The sequence below is a fragment of the Myotis nattereri genome (assembly GCF_964212035.1).
Source record: "Myotis nattereri genome assembly, chromosome: 2".
NCBI lineage: Eukaryota > Metazoa > Chordata > Mammalia > Chiroptera > Vespertilionidae > Myotis > Myotis nattereri.
In genome coordinates, this window is record NC_138076.1 from 188,478,275 (window position 1) to 188,495,972 (window position 17,698).

General features: G+C 34.9%; 1 protein-coding gene across 1 annotated transcript in view; it reads left to right on the forward strand.

Moving 5' to 3' along the window:
* The window catches only part of EPS8 (EGFR pathway substrate 8, signaling adaptor), a 169,164-nt gene that overhangs the window by 107,698 nt on the left and 43,768 nt on the right, over positions 1 to 17,698 (forward strand). The window contains exons 5-11 of the mRNA XM_081082613.1: positions 3,445 to 3,512; positions 5,203 to 5,364; positions 7,429 to 7,578; positions 10,447 to 10,529; positions 11,326 to 11,462; positions 15,615 to 15,688; positions 17,245 to 17,371. Coding sequence (XP_080938739.1) covers positions 3,445 to 3,512; positions 5,203 to 5,364; positions 7,429 to 7,578; positions 10,447 to 10,529; positions 11,326 to 11,462; positions 15,615 to 15,688; positions 17,245 to 17,371 — 801 coding nt within the window. The remainder of the gene's footprint in view (positions 1 to 3,444; positions 3,513 to 5,202; positions 5,365 to 7,428; positions 7,579 to 10,446; positions 10,530 to 11,325; positions 11,463 to 15,614; positions 15,689 to 17,244; positions 17,372 to 17,698) is intronic.

The window sequence follows — 17,698 nt, forward strand, 5'->3', positions numbered from 1 at the left end:
AACCTCCTCCATTTTCAACGGCCCCCACCAGAGTAGTACATTTGTTACAGTTGATGAGCCTTCATTGACATATGTCTTAATCACCCAAAGTCCATTGAAAGCTAATTTACTGTTCCTGATCTGGAAGTTGAATATCAGTTTTTATTGCAGCATTTCAATTCAGTAATGTTAAAATGATATGTAAAGAATTTTCATCCTTGGTTACTGAGTTCACCCAATTTCGTGTCTTTGGGTTTGTATATTCTGGTCCATTGGATAAAAGCTATTGGGAAAACTAGTGAAGCACAACCAGGGGTATTACGATCAAGAGAAGTTTCTTCCTGGTGCTAATTGATTCAGAGAGGCCAGAGACCGCAACTTGCTCTTAGATTGGGAGTTGAGCAGCTTATAACAGTAGGAACCCAAAACTCTGCTGCCAGATTCATTGTTATTATTTAACACACTACTTGGCTATGATTTACACTATTAATTTGGAAAGACAATTTTTCAATTTAAAGAGATAAGACATAGTAGATGGATTGGCATTTGCACAGATTCTGAAGCAGTGGTTTTCAGCCTTGGCTGCACATAGAAATTGCCTGGGGGCTTCTATAAATCCCAGTGCCCAGACTGCACCCCAGACCAATTTCGTTGGAAACACTAGACGGTGGGACTTCAACAGTATTTTTTAAAGTTTATTTTAATTTGAAGCCAGAGTTGAGAATCTTTGTTAGAGAAAGTGATGGACGTCATTGGATTCTTTATCTTGAGTTATCATTGAGACTTAATTTAGGATTTTCACACTTTTAAGGCTTTTGGTGAGATATTCAGCTTAGGAGCATAATTACTGTTTACAGTTGTACTTCAGAGTACAGACGATTCTCATAAAAAAGAAATGTAATTGCCTTTCAAAGCCTTCTTTCAAAATTTCCCATTAAAATGTTAAAAGTAACCTTCATTTATTCACTTACTTAAATCATTGAAACTACTTATTTATTTATAAATATATTTTATGGCATTTCTACATTTTTGGGGTATTTTTCTCATAACACATACATCTTATTTATTGTATGATATCAGAGAGAAGGCAGCTTTTGAATTCCTAAAATGGATTCTTAATGTGGAATATTGGAAATGGCACCATCTCTTTTAGACAATTAGAATGTCCAGTTAACATCATACTATTTACAAATGCTGCCAGGTAGTCAGTGTTTTCTATTTCTGTAAAGTATGTTTCTGTGAGATTGAGAAACTTTGTGTTAGGAAATTTGGGGAAACAAATTTTACTACTTCATAATGAGAATACTTAATTACAAAAAATACAGTATTTTTTACCTTAAACTATTTGCCTATCATGTAATGAGCATCCTAGGGCTGCCATATCATAACTGGATACCATGGCAACCATTGCCATTGCTTTTGCTGTGCTTCGGTCACACCAAAGGAAATAGAACTGCCTTCATGTTCTGAGTCTGCCATACAGAGTTGTCTTTGAAGATGATGAGCCAGTGATTCTGAAATAGTGATTATTTCTAGAAGTTCTTTTCTTAGATATGTCCTTGAGTTACATATTGTATTTCAAAAGTTATAATGTTTTCTCCAACAATTATCCATTGGTTAATATCTCACGTTGATTAATCCTTAGTTAACAATCAGAAAAATCAGATTTGTTCACTTTTAAAAATATGTAGAATATAGTCGTGTAAGTGAAGGTTTATATTTTGCCATATCGAAATAGAAAATTTAAGGTGAAACCACATCTTTCTTTTTGATCACATTACTTCGGTAGGACCAGATGGATCATACTTCTTCAGGTCATCATCCAAACAAAAAAAGAAAGGTAGCAGATACTGAATTTTGTAGTGTGTGTGTGTTTTTATTAAGTAACTTAAATGCTGCAAAAGCAAAAATAGAATATATTGGAATAATATCAGTGATGTAATATAAGACATATGAATATTTTCATTTCGGTTTTAAGGCAAATATAAATGAAAAGATAATTAGTTTTATATGAATTAGGAAACAAGAATTTATTGAAGTTCTTAAGTAATTCCACAAGTTACCATTCTGAGTTTGTATATGTGCTTTATATATATATATATATTTTTTAAATATATTTTATTGATTTTTCACAGAGAGGAAGAGAGAGGGATAGAGAGCTAGAAACATCGATGAGAGAGAAACATCAATCAGCTGCCTCCTGCATACCTCCCACTGGGGATGTGCCCGCAACCAAGGTACATGCCTTTGGCTGGAATTGAACCTGGGACCCTTCAGTCCACAGGCCGACCCTCTATCCACTGCGCCAAACTGGTCAGGGCTGTGCTTTATATTTTTGTACTTACTTTTATGTTTAGCAGAACTTTCAACTCCTATTGTAGGAAGACCTAAAGGTTTCTATAGTAACTGAAATAAACATTTTTATATTCCCCAAATTTTGGTTATTAGGAAAGCTAAGGAGTGTGTGTGTGTGTATGTGTATGTGTGTGTGTGTTAAGTTTAATACTGGAGGAGTCTTGTGGTTTGATCTTGTTTAACCCTTTTGTTTTAAAATAAGGGTGCTGAGACCCAGAGTTAAGTGTCTTGCTCCAGTTTAGTCCCTTTCTTAGTCACTAGAATCACAAATCTGGTTCCCATTTAGAGTTGTTTTTGTTATTGTTTTTTAAATCATAGCATTCTGCTTTAGAAGAAATAGGCAACTTTGAATTTACAAATAAGGAATGTCCTTGATTAGAAAGTAACAAATGCAAAATACTGTCTCCACATATTTTATATTTTATTTTGGTTTTGCAGCATTTTACAAAAGAAAATTAAAGGTTTATTTTTGTTTTTAAAATAGTTGGTGCAGTAACTTTCTACCTGACTTCTTATTTTCTCTAACAGCTTATATCTACAAGTCTGAGTATCACTTTGTGTCTGTAGATGTGTGAAAATTGTTAAAATTTATGGCAATCAGTATGATTGGTTATGTTTTGAATCTCCTCTAACATTCTCCATAGTTTGGATATTGTGAAAGGAGATGTTTCTTGCAGTGCATATTATTTTAATAGTCTAACTCATATAATACAGTATCTATGACAGTATTTATAGTTCTCTTTTGTTCTCAGTGTACTAACAGATGAAATTTGCAAACCATTTTTCATCCTTTTCCCAAATAGTAAGTCCCTGATCAATAAAACCTTTAGATAAAATACCCTGTGTTTTTACAATCTTAATAATCTTGTTAACCTTGGGGATCATGAAAATTTGTGTAGGGTCAAATTGTTCATTCATTTCATTTAAACTTTCTGGTAGCTTTTTCAATTATTGTGAAGTATGAGTGTTTTCAGAGATAAGACCCAATGGTGACTTGTCAACTACTGTATTTATATGTGAGATAGACTGGTTTTAGAGATGACTACAAGACACTGACATATGAACTTCGGCCTTAGTGGGTAAATAACATCTTTTAAACTTCTCTTTCAGAACAGAGGAAGAATTATGCACGTGACAGTATCAGCAGTGTATCAGATATATCCCAATACCGTGTTGAAGTAAGATGCTTTCATGTTTGCTAAAATTTAGAATGAACCTTTAAGGGTTCATTTTATTACCAATAAAAATTGTGTTTTATTTCATTCCTGTGATTATTCTATATCGTGTTGACTTTTTTTTTTTTTTTAGATTTTTGGAAAATAGATGTTAAGTGTAAAAGTATTTTGTTAGTCTGGTGTCTATTTTCATATAGAATAAACTAAAATTGCTACTCATTTATCATTGTCAGCCCAATTTCTGTTAAAGACAGGACAAAGACTTCTATTTTATATTAGAGAATTTTCTTAGAATTAAGCCTTTGATAGTTTTATTTTAATTTTATTTTTGTGTAGTTATTACTAGATCTACTTAAACAGTGTTTTTAGTTTTTATTTTTTCCTCTGTTATCTTGGAAGATATTTGCTCTTAATCAGAATCTAGGTGTCCTTTGCTTATAATAGAAAATATTTAAATAGAAAATATTTAAATAGGAAAGTAATTTTTATTTTTTTAAGTTGAGGTAACACATTGGTTAATAATATAAGTTTCAGGTGTACAACATTATAATCTGACATCTGTATACACTACATCAGACTCACCACCAAAAGTCTAGCTTCCCTTTGGCACCATACATTTCACCCTCCTCCTACTCCCTGCCTCTGGTAACCACCAGTCTGTTGTCCGTATCTATGAGTTTGTTCTTGTTTTGTTTTGTTAGTTTCTTTCTTGTTTTATATTCTACATGTGAGTGAAGTCGTACCATTTTGTCCTTTTCTGGCTGATTTATTTCAATGAGCACAATACCCTCAAGGTCCATCCATAATGTCACAGTGGCAGTCCTTCAACTTCTTTTATGGTGAAGTAGTATTGGATCGTGTGTGTGCGTGCGCGCGTGTGTGTGTTATGTATATGTATATCTATATGTATATGTATATCTATATGTATATCTCACATCTCCTTTATCAATTCATCTGTCTGTGGTCACTGGTTATTTCCATATTTTGGCTATTGTAAATTTTGGCTGTAGTAAACAGGGGTATATCTATCTTTTTGAATTAGTGATTTCATAGCTTCAGGTAAATACCCAGAAGTAGAAGATCGTATGTAATTCCATTCTTAATTTTGAGGAACCTCCCTACTGTTTTACATGGTGGCCACACCAATTTATAATCCCACTGACAGTATATGAGGGGGAAAGTGATGTTTACATTGCTCTTATTTTTAATTTTCTGCCTATTTCAACCTTGTTTAATCAAGTGGTTTTAGTAGGATGAAAGTTTGACCGTGGTTACAGACTAGCATTGCTGTTGCTGCTCGGTTATGCATGTATAGTTTTCAAGCTGCCACGCAGCTTGCCCGCTGTCCAGCATTCAGATAACAACATGGAATAAAATGGGCAGGGTGATATTAAGATAATGTTATTTAAGCTGTTTAGAATTTGTTTCTATGATATGTTTATGTAGTTTCATATAGCTCAATATTAAACAGATTTAGCTGTTTTTTGATTCAAGGCATCATTTCCTCTCTTCTTCCAAACATGCTTGACTTTATTATCTCAGTAAAGTAACGGTGAAGTTCTTGAGTAATCGGTTTGTCCTTCACCTCTTTGCTAGTTGACTTCAATTAGGTTAACTTTGCTCTCTTTTGGAAAATGTGTACTAAGAGACTGTGTGTGTGTTACACATACTTTTCCTTTTTGCCTATCATAAGCACTTGACTACCTTCGTTCTGGATCGGAAAGATGCTATGATAACTATTGATGATGGAATAAGGAAGCTGAAATTGCTTGATGCCAAGGGCAAAGTGTGGACTCAAGATATGATTCTTCAAGTGGATGACAGAGCTGTGAGCTTGATTGATTTAGAATCAAAGGCAAGTTTGTAATGTTTATACTGTTTTATTTTTAAGAAAATTCTACAAATATGTATGCTTACAATTAGGTCAGATTGTTTGAAAATTTGTGTGAAAGTTTGACCAAATAAAATATGTTTGTTAATGATTTTTTTAAAAATACCGTATGTACATTATTTATGCAAAATCAGTTTTTAAACTAGAGTTAGAGGCATACTCTTTTTTTTTTTTTTAAATCACAAATGATAAGATGGAAGAAGGGAGGAAAAAATACACAGTCTAAAATAAGGCCCCAGTGGGGCATAACACTTTATGGCATAGATTAATTACGTGTTAGGCTGAACTACATGCCGGTAAATGAGTGAATTGGGATGAAAAGGTTGCGTGTGTATTAACTTTTCATCAGATCCACAGGAGGCACCTTTTTCACACAAGCACGGGCAGGTAAGAAGCTGGAGCTCTTAAAAGAGGACTTTTCTGAGCCCTGTCACCTAATGACATTCGAGCTCCTAAGATAAGGAAAATAACTATTGTGATCACATTAGAATATTCTGATAGGAGTGGGGGTAAAATTTACCCTTTCATCTCACCCATTGTATACTGTAGGAGAAGAGCAACTGAGGGCTTCTCTGATCCTTGTGGTTTCAAGTAATTATAGAGAAAGGATATTATTTAGTTTCCTTCAGGAAAGAGAGAACATGTGTTATCTTTCTGGTATGGCTTAGATATTACATTCTATTGTATAGAAACCTGCATTTCTTGTTTCACATTTGCTGGATCTCAGGGAATAGGATTTAGCATAAATTTATGTGTGATGTATATCTATGGGCATCCATAAAATAAGGTTGTTTTTTTATATTCTAGTTATCAGGGATATTGTATTTTATTGTAAAAAAAAAACAAACCAAAATTTCTACCATCAATTACATCCTGACACCACTCAGAATTTGTGTAAAGCCATTAGTGTCAGGATAGTCACCTTAAATATCTCATTAAGTCAGTGGTTCTCAACCTTCCTAATGCTGTGACCCTTTAATACAATTCCTCATGTTGTGGTGACCCCCAACCATAAAATTATTTTTGTTGCTACTTCATAACTGTAATTTTGCTACTGTTATGAATCATAATGTAAATATCTGATATGTAGGATGTATTTTCATTGTTACAAATTGAACATAATTAAAGCATACTGATTAATTGCAAAAACAATATGTAATTATATATGTGTTTTCTGATGGTCTTAGGTGACCCCTGTGAAAGGGTCATTCGACCCCCAAAGGGGTCGTGACCCACAGGTTGAGAACCACTGCATTAAGTATAGGATTCTTATTGTGAGCAGAAAGTTCATTTATTTTAAGAAGTACTGAAATTATTTAATGTGTTGGTATTTTATTTGGATGATTCTTTAAAGGTTACAGAGTATTCACTCTTATACACCAAAAACCTTAATCATTTTGCAGAATGTATTTCTTGTAGAGATTCTTCTGATCCTGTTTTACATTTTTGACTGGGTTTTATCTATATAGTGAATTTTTGCATTTGAGATATTCACTGAAAATGTACAAATGATATATTATTCTTAGCCTAACATTTATATGTATATATATGTGTGTATATATATATGTATGTATGTATGTGTGCATATTTGTATGTCTGACTATACAGTGTTCAAGTTAAAAAATATTCTGACATTACATAGCCAGAAGGAAAAGAATACCATGTGAGATGGTGAATTATTTTGGAAAGAGCCCTCATTTTACTTTTTTTTTTTTGCTGTTAAAGGTACCATCTCTAAGAATGCTAAATTCAGTATTTTGAGATCAAGAATGCTAAATTCAGTATTTTGTTTATTAAGAGAATAACTGCATTTCTCTACTAAATATCTCCATTTTTGTTGCTTTTTCTCCCACCCATTATCCAGCCCAGCCTGTACCTACTCATCCTCCGTATCTACAAGTGTTTACTAATGTTCAGTGTCAATATGATTTGTGCACTTCAAAATATCTTTAAATGCCTAGATTTTATATATACAATAGATTTTATATATACAATAAAAAGTAAGGCAAATTCTATTTTGCTTTATAGAATGAATTGGAGAATTTTCCTTTAAACACAATCCAGCACTGCCAAGCTGTGATGCACTCCTGTAACTATGACTCAATTCTTGCTCTGGTGTGCAAAGAGCCAACTCAGAACAAGCCGGATCTTCATCTTTTCCAGTGTGATGAGATTAAGGTAAAAGAACCGTGAACTTTCTTTCCCTTTACGCAGATGTTCTGGCAGCTTTTGAATTATTTACTTCAATCAAATGGCTTGTGGGTACTAGATGTTTAGTTTCTTATAATTTTGTAAGGTAAACAAATAACTTAGTGTCTTCTTTAAGGTTTCCAGGTAAATAAATAGGAGATAGAATGGTATTAAAAAAAATCAGATGCATTCTATTTATTAAAAATGTGTAAATAATATATTAAATCCTTCATTGAATGACTTGGACTTATAATTAAGCATTGATTCTACAGAAATCATGCTTCATGGGCAAAAAATAATCACACAGTATTGTTTTATTAAACACCAATCATAAAGCATGGATTATTACAACAAGATGTTTTCCAGGATATTGATTTAAAGTTTCCCATTTAATTGTGTGATTGGAATAATTGCTCAAGACTTGTAATCCCTAGTGGTAATGCGAAAATAGTTGAGCATAGTTTTCAGTAATAACAAACTATATCCTGAAGATTTGTATTTCAGAGTGCACTGTAGTTTTCAAACGATTATAATTTGTGATGATCTATTGGACATTAGAAGCTACCCTGAGCCTTAACTATCTTTACTTCATGAGTTGATTTCTCTAAAAGGAAAATCATTTTGGGTTGAGTTTATTGGTACTTTTCCAAAGCAGTGATGTATCACTGTATATTATAAAATATAAGGTAATTTTTATCTTATAAAGAAATGCCAAGAGATTAGCATAAAGTGTCACTTGATCTTTTCTGTATTTCTTTGACATCAAAATATAATAACATTGATAAGTTAAGATTGACTATAAATAGTGTATTTTATAATTTTACTCTTATTTCAATTGATGTCATGGATGACTTTCTAAAAATCTTACCTTAAAAGAACTGTGGCATTTAGGTAATTTCTATATGAAATGTTTTAGCCGATATTTGTATAGTGCCTTTGGAAAGTCATAAAGTGTATTAAAAATTCTGCAAGGGTGGATTTAAATCAGTAAGTATTAAAGTGACTATTTAGCTCTGAAAATCTAAACATTTTAAAAACAGAGGACTAACCTAAAAGACATGTTACATCTGGTGTTTGCCTCATTGTTCCAGAAGCCCCTCTGGAAACCGAGTTATTGTGCTGGCTAAAGTTTCTGGATTTCACTTTTGAGAATAAAGGGCTTGCTTTATTTGAGGGGGATGTGATATTGATGGGTTTGAAACTATGTACTGAACACTGTATGTCCTAATTAAAAGCTCAAGTACCACTCTGTAGCTGAATGCATTTACTCACTAGTGCCATATTCCACATATGAGACTTTTTCCCCCTGGCACCCTTAAAAATATTAATACAATGAAATATGATGTGGTTTCTTTTATATGGGTCACCTTGCAATGTCATTTTTGAACTTTAAACTTTTTTTGTTATGGGACTTTTACAATGTTCCTGCCCACATTTGTAGTAAAATTATTCTTAGAAATCACCCCATATGGGAAGTTCAGGGTTTCTGGGCATCTTCAGTTTTAATCTCCGACATAACAGAAAGCCTTTGGCATGGTGTTTGTAGTGTCTTCCTGAGAGTAGGATGTTCTTATGGCAATAGCACTAGACTGGGCTGCTTTAGCACTCTCATTTAACTAGCAATGTGACCTTGACCACACCATCAAAGAAGTATTTCTTAGTTTCCTAAATTATAAAGCAAGGAGAACAGATTAGATAATCTGTAAGTGTCCTCAGCTCTCTAATTTTATGATTACCTGTGCTTATGGCAAGGGAATATTTTATGTGTACATATTTGAGGAAAACATACATAATTATAGAGAACAAGCAGGAACAAAAATAGGAGATGGTTACATGCCAGCAAGAGTCTAATACACAGTAATAATCATGGGTTATATATAAACTTCACAATCAAACAAAATAAACTTCTTTGCTGCTAATCTCACATCAGTTCCCAAGAAAAGAGAATCAAATGTTCTTGTTGGAGAAGTTAAGTGTTTGGAGGATGTTAATTTTTACCTGAAATGATAAAATAAAGTGGTTATTGAAAAGGGTACATCTGTGATTATAGTGGGGTCATCTGTGATTGGGGTCATCTGTGATTATAGTGGCTTTGTCCTGCGCTGGGAGCAGTTCTGTTGGGACAGATCACTCTGTCTGTGGGTGGATACTGAGGATGAGAAGGGAAGGAACTCTACCATACATATGTGTGCTTCTAACATCTTCATTTCTTCTTGGGAAGATATTTACTTAGTTATACTTTCCTTTTTGTTGTTTTTGTTAGTCCTTACCCAAGGATATTTTTCCATTGATTTTTGGAAAGAGTAGAAGAGAGGGGGAGAGAGAGAGAAAAGAGAAACATTGGCGTGCGATACATCGATTGGTGGCCTCCTGCCTGGGGTCCAGACCAGGACTGGGGATGGAGCCTACAACCGAGGTATATGCTTTTGACCGGAATCGAACCGAGTACCTTTCAGTCCGCAGGCTGCTTCTCTGTCCACTGAGCTAAAGCAGCTAGGGCTGCCTGGTTACATTTTTAGCATATGATTATACTTATGTTAATTTTTTTCTATTTGCAAATTCTTTTTCTATTTGCCTTTATGCAAGGATGGCTGTTTTTAAACTAAAGGAATCAATATGTAAAAAATTTAAACACTATTTAAAAATTCCTTCAGTTTTTAAATCTTGTCATTGTACAGTTCACCATCAAAAGGAAGAGTGTGCTTTGAAAGCAGATTTAAAAAAACACACCCAGTTCTATTTTGCATCAAGGTACTCATTGATTCAGACAGGAAACATAGCCTCTTTTTCTGTTTTAACTTGCATATTGAGACAAGAACATCTATAACCTCTGAAGTAACTTGTCTTTCATCGCAGGCAAACCTAATTACTGAAGATATTGAAAGTGCAATCAGCGACAGCAAAGGAGGGAAGCAGAAGAGGCGGCCTGATGCCCTGAGGTAAAAACAGGAACAGGAATTCAGGGGTAGAATTGATTTGTTTTTAAGTCTTTTTTCCTCTAAGGCAGTGGTTCTCAACCTTCCTAATGCCGCGACCCTTTACTACAGTTCCTCATGTTGTGGTGACCCCCAATTTCATTGTTACAAATTGAACATAATTAAAGCATAGTGATTAATCACAAAAACAATATGTAATGATATATGTGTTTTCCGATGGTCTTAGGTGACCCCTGTGAAAGGGTCGTTCGACCCCCAAAGGGGTCGCGACCCACAGGCTGAGAACCACTGCTCGAAAGATTTATAAGAATTACTTTCAATGACGGTATAGTTTACAGATTACAACCTGTAATCTCAACCCGTTTGCCTCCCAGGTTTGTCGGAGTTTGAGCAGTTTCTGTCTATGTTCCCGGTCTGTCTCTGATGTGGCTTGTGCCACCTGTGCTGTCCTAGAGCCACGAAAGATGAGTGGCATTTCGGGGAAGGTGGCTCAAGGGAGTCCAAATGGACATGAGGACTACAGTTAGTCCACAGCCTTTCCAAATCACAGGAGACCAGGAAAAGGTTAAACCTAGTTTCAGCTGAATTTTAAAAAGTTGAACCTAGTTTTCAGCTGAATTTAATTTTTTTATTTTTCATACATTTACAAATATATGTAATAAGGAAGAGTTAGGAAATCCTTACTGTTCTGATGCTTGACGTAGTCTTCTTGAGGTTAGAAACTAAGACCATCCACTGGGAGAATTGATGTCATAGAAATAGAGATGGTAAAGATTCAATTTGTTTTCATCATTTTTAGGATGATTTCCAAGGCAGACCCTGGTATACCGCCTCCACCCAGAGCTCCTGCCCCTGTGCCCCCTGGGACTGTTACCCAGGTGGATGTTAGAAGTCGGGTGGCAGCCTGGTCTGCGTGGGCAGCTGACCAAGGGGACTGTGAGTATTTCTAAGAATTGATACTTAATGAACATTTACATGGGGTTGTGATGTAATTCTTGCTTTCAAAATCTGATGTTAATTTATGAGCTGAGGCTAGAGATTAGTTTTCAAAATTTAAATCTTAGATAAAGGAATGTTAAGCTTGAACACTATTAAGATTATTGTATATGAGGAATTCAGACCAATCATTTAATAAGGTGTTAGGATTAGAGTATTTTTTAATGCAATCAAAGGTGGAAGGTTTGACTCTACTAACAATTAAAAGGATGGTAACAGAATATATACCAAACAAGAGACTATGAGGTTTTTTATTTTATTTTTAAATATGTTTTTACTGATTTTAGAGAGAGGAAGAGAGAGGGAGAGATAGGAACATCAGTGATGAGAGAGAATCATTTATCAGCTGCTTCCTGCAAGCCCCCTAGTGGGGACTGAGCCTGAAACCCAGGCATGTGCCTTACCAGGAATCAAACCCTGACCTCCTTGGTTCATGGGTGGACACCCAACCATTGAGCCACACTGGCTGTGAGGTGTTTTTTTTAAAAAATTTAAGGTTATACTTCAAATTCTTTCCATTATTATTATCTTACCACTGTTTTCTTTTGACCAACTTAGTTGTAGTTACATGGAAAGGATGTCAGGACAGGGGTAGGACAGTGGAAAAGAGGTAAAAGGCATCTGCCATCTGCCTAACCTTGTCAAATGGACCCTTTGTATGTTAAAAGGACCATTTCAACTTGACATTTTGTAAAGACAAATAATCATAAGCATAGAACTTAATGTAACTTTTTATATGTGAAAATGTTTTACCAAATCTGAAATTGTTATGACTAGAAAATGCCTTAAAACGTGCTTGGTCCAATCTCTTTATTTTAAGGGTGAATAAATTGTGATCTAGTAAGTTTGAATTTAGTGAGGACTAGAGCCTCACTCTTTTGCCTCCTAGTTCAATGCAACTTCTTAAATCACTTATCTTCTATTGAATGAAGCATTATTTGTAGAGTTTATCCAAACAGTAGAACTTGATTGCCAAAATGAGTGACATTATACTGTACTTTGAATCTGGTGAGTCAAATATGGGAGCAAGACTGGAATCTACCTGTGTGACCTTGGACAGTTTATCTGCTTGTGCTTCAACCTCACTTATGGATAATATAATCTATCTATCTATCTGTCTGTCTGTCTGTCTATCTATCTATCTATCTATCTGTCATCTATCATCTATATAAAAGCCTAAGCGACCAAATGACCAGTCGACCGGTTGCTATGATGCACACTGACCATCAGGGGGCAGACGCTCAATGCAGGAGCTGCCCCCTGGTGGTCAGTGCACTCCCACAGCCAACCTCCTGCAGTCCCTCCCCCACACCCACCAGCTGGCCGGCCCCGATAGGCCCCCATCACCGACCAGGCCGAGGGACCCCATCTGTGCAAGAATTCATGCACTGGGCCTCTAGTGGGAATAATAATAACTCATGGGTTGCTGTGAGTCTGGTAGCAAATCATATCAGTAACAGTATCTCGTTCAGTATAGTAAGCAGAATTTGTGGTGGTTCTCTTTTTTACCAAGTTGAGATCATTTTATTTTCTGAAATGCTTTCCACTATTTAGATTTCTCTTATCCTTAAAGTCATTTTCAGAGGTTTACACATAAGACCATCTACCAAATAGATGAAAGAAAGAAATCTTCGAAGCATCCATTTTTTCAAAAATAAAGTAACAGAATTATTGCTTATTTTAACTTTATAACGGTTTCTGTTTTTAGGAATTACATAAATTTCTATTAATTCATTTTTGTTTGTAAAATTTTTTGCATAAAAAACTAGTTAGGATGCCCAGCCGGAATGGCTCTGCAGATGAGCGTCAACCTAGAGCAGCCGTGGGCAAACTATGGCCCGCGGGCCGGATCCAGCCCGTTTGAAATGAATAAAACTAAAAAAAAAAAAAAAAGACTGTACCCTTTTATGTAATGATGTTTACTTTGAATTTATATTAGTTCACACAAACACTCCATCCATGCTTTTGTTCCGGCCCTCTGGTCCAGTTTAAGAACCCATTGTGGCCCTGGAGTCAAAAAGTTTGCCCACCCCTGATAGAGCGTCAGCGTATGAACCAGGAGGTCATGGTTCAATTCCCGGTCAGGGCACACGCCCCTGCTGCAGGCTCGATCCCCAGTAGGGGGCATACAGGAGGCAGCTGATCAATGATTCTTTCTCATCATTGATGTTTCTCTTTCTCTCCCTCTCCCTTCCTCTCTGAAATCAATAAAAAAATAATATATATATATATATATATATATATTAAAAAAAACTAGTTAGGAGTTTATAGTGTTTTCTACTTTTTAGGTATTTATGATATTTTGGTTGTTGCTATTGTTTTCGTGGAAGAATAAACCTGCAAAAACATCTGTAAAACCTAATTTACAACAAAAAGAAAATTGAGCTGCAGGAGTTCCTAGGCTCATTAGATTTTGTCTAAATTACTGTATGCAACCTCATATATATAAGATCAGGTTTACAAAACTAATTTACTACTAGGTTAAGCAGAACACAATACTTATGTGAGTTTCTGTTTGGATCCAGGCCAGTTTTTTGTTTTTTAAATATTTTTATTGATTTCAGAGGAAAGGAGAGGGAGAGATAGAAGCATCAATGATGAGAGAGAATCATTGATTGGCTGCCTCCTGTACGCCCCCTACTGGGGATCGAGCCGTAACCCAGTCATGTGCCCTGACCAGGAATTGAACCTTGACCTCCTGGTTCATAGGTCAATGTTAACCACTGAGCAATGCCAGCCAGTTTTTAGTTGGAAAGACCCCCAAAAGGAGTATCTATCTGTTCCCGCTGAAGGCTCTGGTTAACTCAGTTTGAAAAATTCCTTTGAATCCTTGAGGTAGCTCTACCCTTGACTGCCAGAAGTAATTTCTGTAGAATAGAGATAGTGGCAGTGGGGTTGCACAGACCCTTAAAAAGTCTGAGAAATACCACATCTCCCCCTCACCTCAGCCTCCCATCTCACCTATCTGGAGTTCCTCATAGCTTTATTTCAAGTACAATGTGCTGCTTTCTGTAGTATAAACCATAGGAAGATAGTAGCTACCCACAGGTAAATAGCAGTTCACTGGCAAGATTTTATATATATAAGTTCTCACTATCGTAAACTACTTAATAGCCACTAATTATGTTTCATAAGACTAAGTGATTTCCCTTCCTCCCTCCCTCCCTCCCTCCCTCCCTCCCTCCCTCCCTTCCTTCCTTCCTTCTTCCTTCCTTCTTTTTTTGATGAGTATTCCATTTATAGTAAAAGTTAGGCCTAAAAGAGACATAGCAATATCAAATTTTCAATATTTTTTTGTAGTTCTCTATATCAAACATCATGAGTCACAATGATATATCAAGAGTTGTATTTCCATTGGTGATGATATATTTTTCCTGTTTCATCCATACTTTTTTTTTTTTCCATTTCGAATACTGTGAAATATTTGTACAAGTATCTGTGCCAGTGGTAGTTTTAACCTACTCATATCAGGAATGAGTTCATGATAATGATCTTATGATTAACATCATACTTTAGCCAAATGAGCTAACTGAACGTCTTGAATGCTCTTAAGAAATTTACTCTTTAATTTGAAATTTTCTCTAGGTATTTATACTTTTAAAGCACATAGCTTAAAATTAATGAGCCCAACATTGTGGGTTTTAAGTTTAGTGAAAATAATAATTTTAAGAAACACTTTATTCTCAGAACCCCCAAAGCTTATTGAAATCACAGTGTTGGAATATATGAAAATTATAAGCTCTGTTGCATTAGAATTAATTGCCCACTATTTATGATGTAGATGTATAACTGTGGGTTTATATTTCTTGGGTGGGAATTATAGGATGCTGAGTTAGGGTTGGATTCATAGGCAGCTGACACAGGGAAGAGGGAAACTAGTGGGGAAATTACAAGGTAAGTCAACATAAAGGTAGAAAGCAGGTACTTCAGCTCTGCCCAAGTGCTTCTGTTAGTGGTGGCAAGGATGCCTGTCACAGATGACGAGAAGAGTTTTGATTTTGTATCTAGCCAATTTTCTAGCCAATGTTTAATTGCCTATATTGGTATTACTTAAGCAACAGGCTAAAAGAGTTATGATTCCCCTTTCTGTAGTTGAGAAGCTCAGGCAGTATCATGGGCATGAAGAAACACCCGAGATGACGGCAGCCCGAATTGACCGAGATGTGGTAAGGACAGCATTCATCTTTAGACCACTGCCTTTATTTTAAAAGAGGAAGTTGATTCAATAAAGATGTTTTGTGGAAACTATATTTTGTCTTTCTACTGGTAGTTATGCCCTTTGAATTATTTCTTTATTAACTTTTTTTTTCCTTTTGGCAATATTTAACTAGAAGACTTTATGAAAATCATTAATTAGTGACAGAAGAATTACCATATTAACTAGCTTACAAGGGAATTTAAATGGAATGATCAGATTTGAGGTGTGTTTGTTTTTTCATAGTTTGTAATTCATAATTGAAGTATTTTTAATATGTCTTACTGTCCTTTATTGAAAATATTGTATAATGCCTGAAAGATAAAAAGTTAAATGACATTTTAAGAGTAGATATGTCAATTTTAATTTCTTATAAAGATAGGCTATTTTTATTTTTCCATAATAATTTATTTGCAGAATGACAATGCCCTGTGGTATAATCATAAAATACGATGCCAATATAATTACTTTTTATACTGCACTCATGTTCAATTTGGAAACAAACAGAGGAATTTGATCTTTGGAATTTAATTTTTATATCGCACTATTACTTATTGTACTAAAAAGTTCATTTAATACCAGTTTCTAGTCTTGAATTAGAACAGTGGTTCTCAACCTTCCTAATGCCGTGACCCTTTAATACAGTTCCTCATGTTGTGGTGACCCCCAACCATAAAATTATTTTTGTTGCTACTTCATAACTGTAATTTTGCTACTGTTATCAATCATAATGAAAATATCTGATATGCAGAATGTATTTTCATTGTTACAAATTGAACATAATTAAAGCATAGTGACTAATCACAAACACAATATGTAATTATATATGTGTTTTCCGATGGTCTTAGGCGACCCCTGTGAAAGGGTCATTTGACCCCCAAAGGGGTCGTGACCCGCAGGTTGAGAACCGCTAAATTAGAAGAATATCAAGTTTCATACAAACTAGAGAAAGTCAGCTAACGTTTATACTATATGAGATAATCAAAATTGATCTGATGAGCCCTTAAAGCATAATTCATCATGAATTTTATTTCACCATGTAGAAACTCTTTTTAATGCCTATAATTGTAGATTATCTATGTCTTTATTAGTTTATCACAACATTTTATTTACCTTTAATTCCATGAAATAATATTGTTGATGCTTTATTGAGACACTTATTAGAAAAACAAAAATGCTCAGTGGGTGTGTAACAATATTTCTTAGAATTATTTTCCCCTAAATTTATGTGGGAGAACACTATGAGAAAATTAGAGTAATTGAAAAATAATTAATGTTCTGAATAGTTATTGTGAATGCTTTCTTGATGGTATTAAAAATAGAGCAGAATTAAGCTAAAGGAAAATATAAATGTCACACTTTGGCCACAGGCATATTAGTTCAATCCTTAGAATTAGTGACAAACTTGATATTTGCATGTAGGAAGTGTTTCTTTTTTATAACTTCCCAATTTTTCTTTATTGACTATGTATAGCCAAGGCAAAAATAGGTTTGTTTTATATTTAATTCTATAATTTCTAATTTCAGCAAATCTTAAACCATATTTTGGATGACATTGAATTTTTTATCACAAAACTCCAAAAAGCAGCTGAAGCATTTTCTGAGCTTTCTAAAAGGAAGAAAACTAAGAAAGGTAAAAGGAAAGGACCAGGAGGTAAGCTGGATATTCTTTATCTTCTGAAGTCCAACCAGGATTCCAGTGGTGGGCTGTTTCTGCCCTTGTGAAGAGCTCAGCAACATATACTGACAGTGAACCCAGGCCACTTCTCTAGTCTGGGAGAGCACCAGGCTTTAGGCAGAGACGAAGACGAGCCAGGGAAGAGTCCAATCTGGTTCCAAGTTGGAACAGTAAAGACTCTAGGATACTTTACTTAAATCACAGACTGAAATTCAGGTAGTGGCTGTGTGTTTGTAGTGATTACAAAATTAATACTTGTTAAACAAACTCATAGCTCTGTTCTTCCATATTTGGATTTATTTT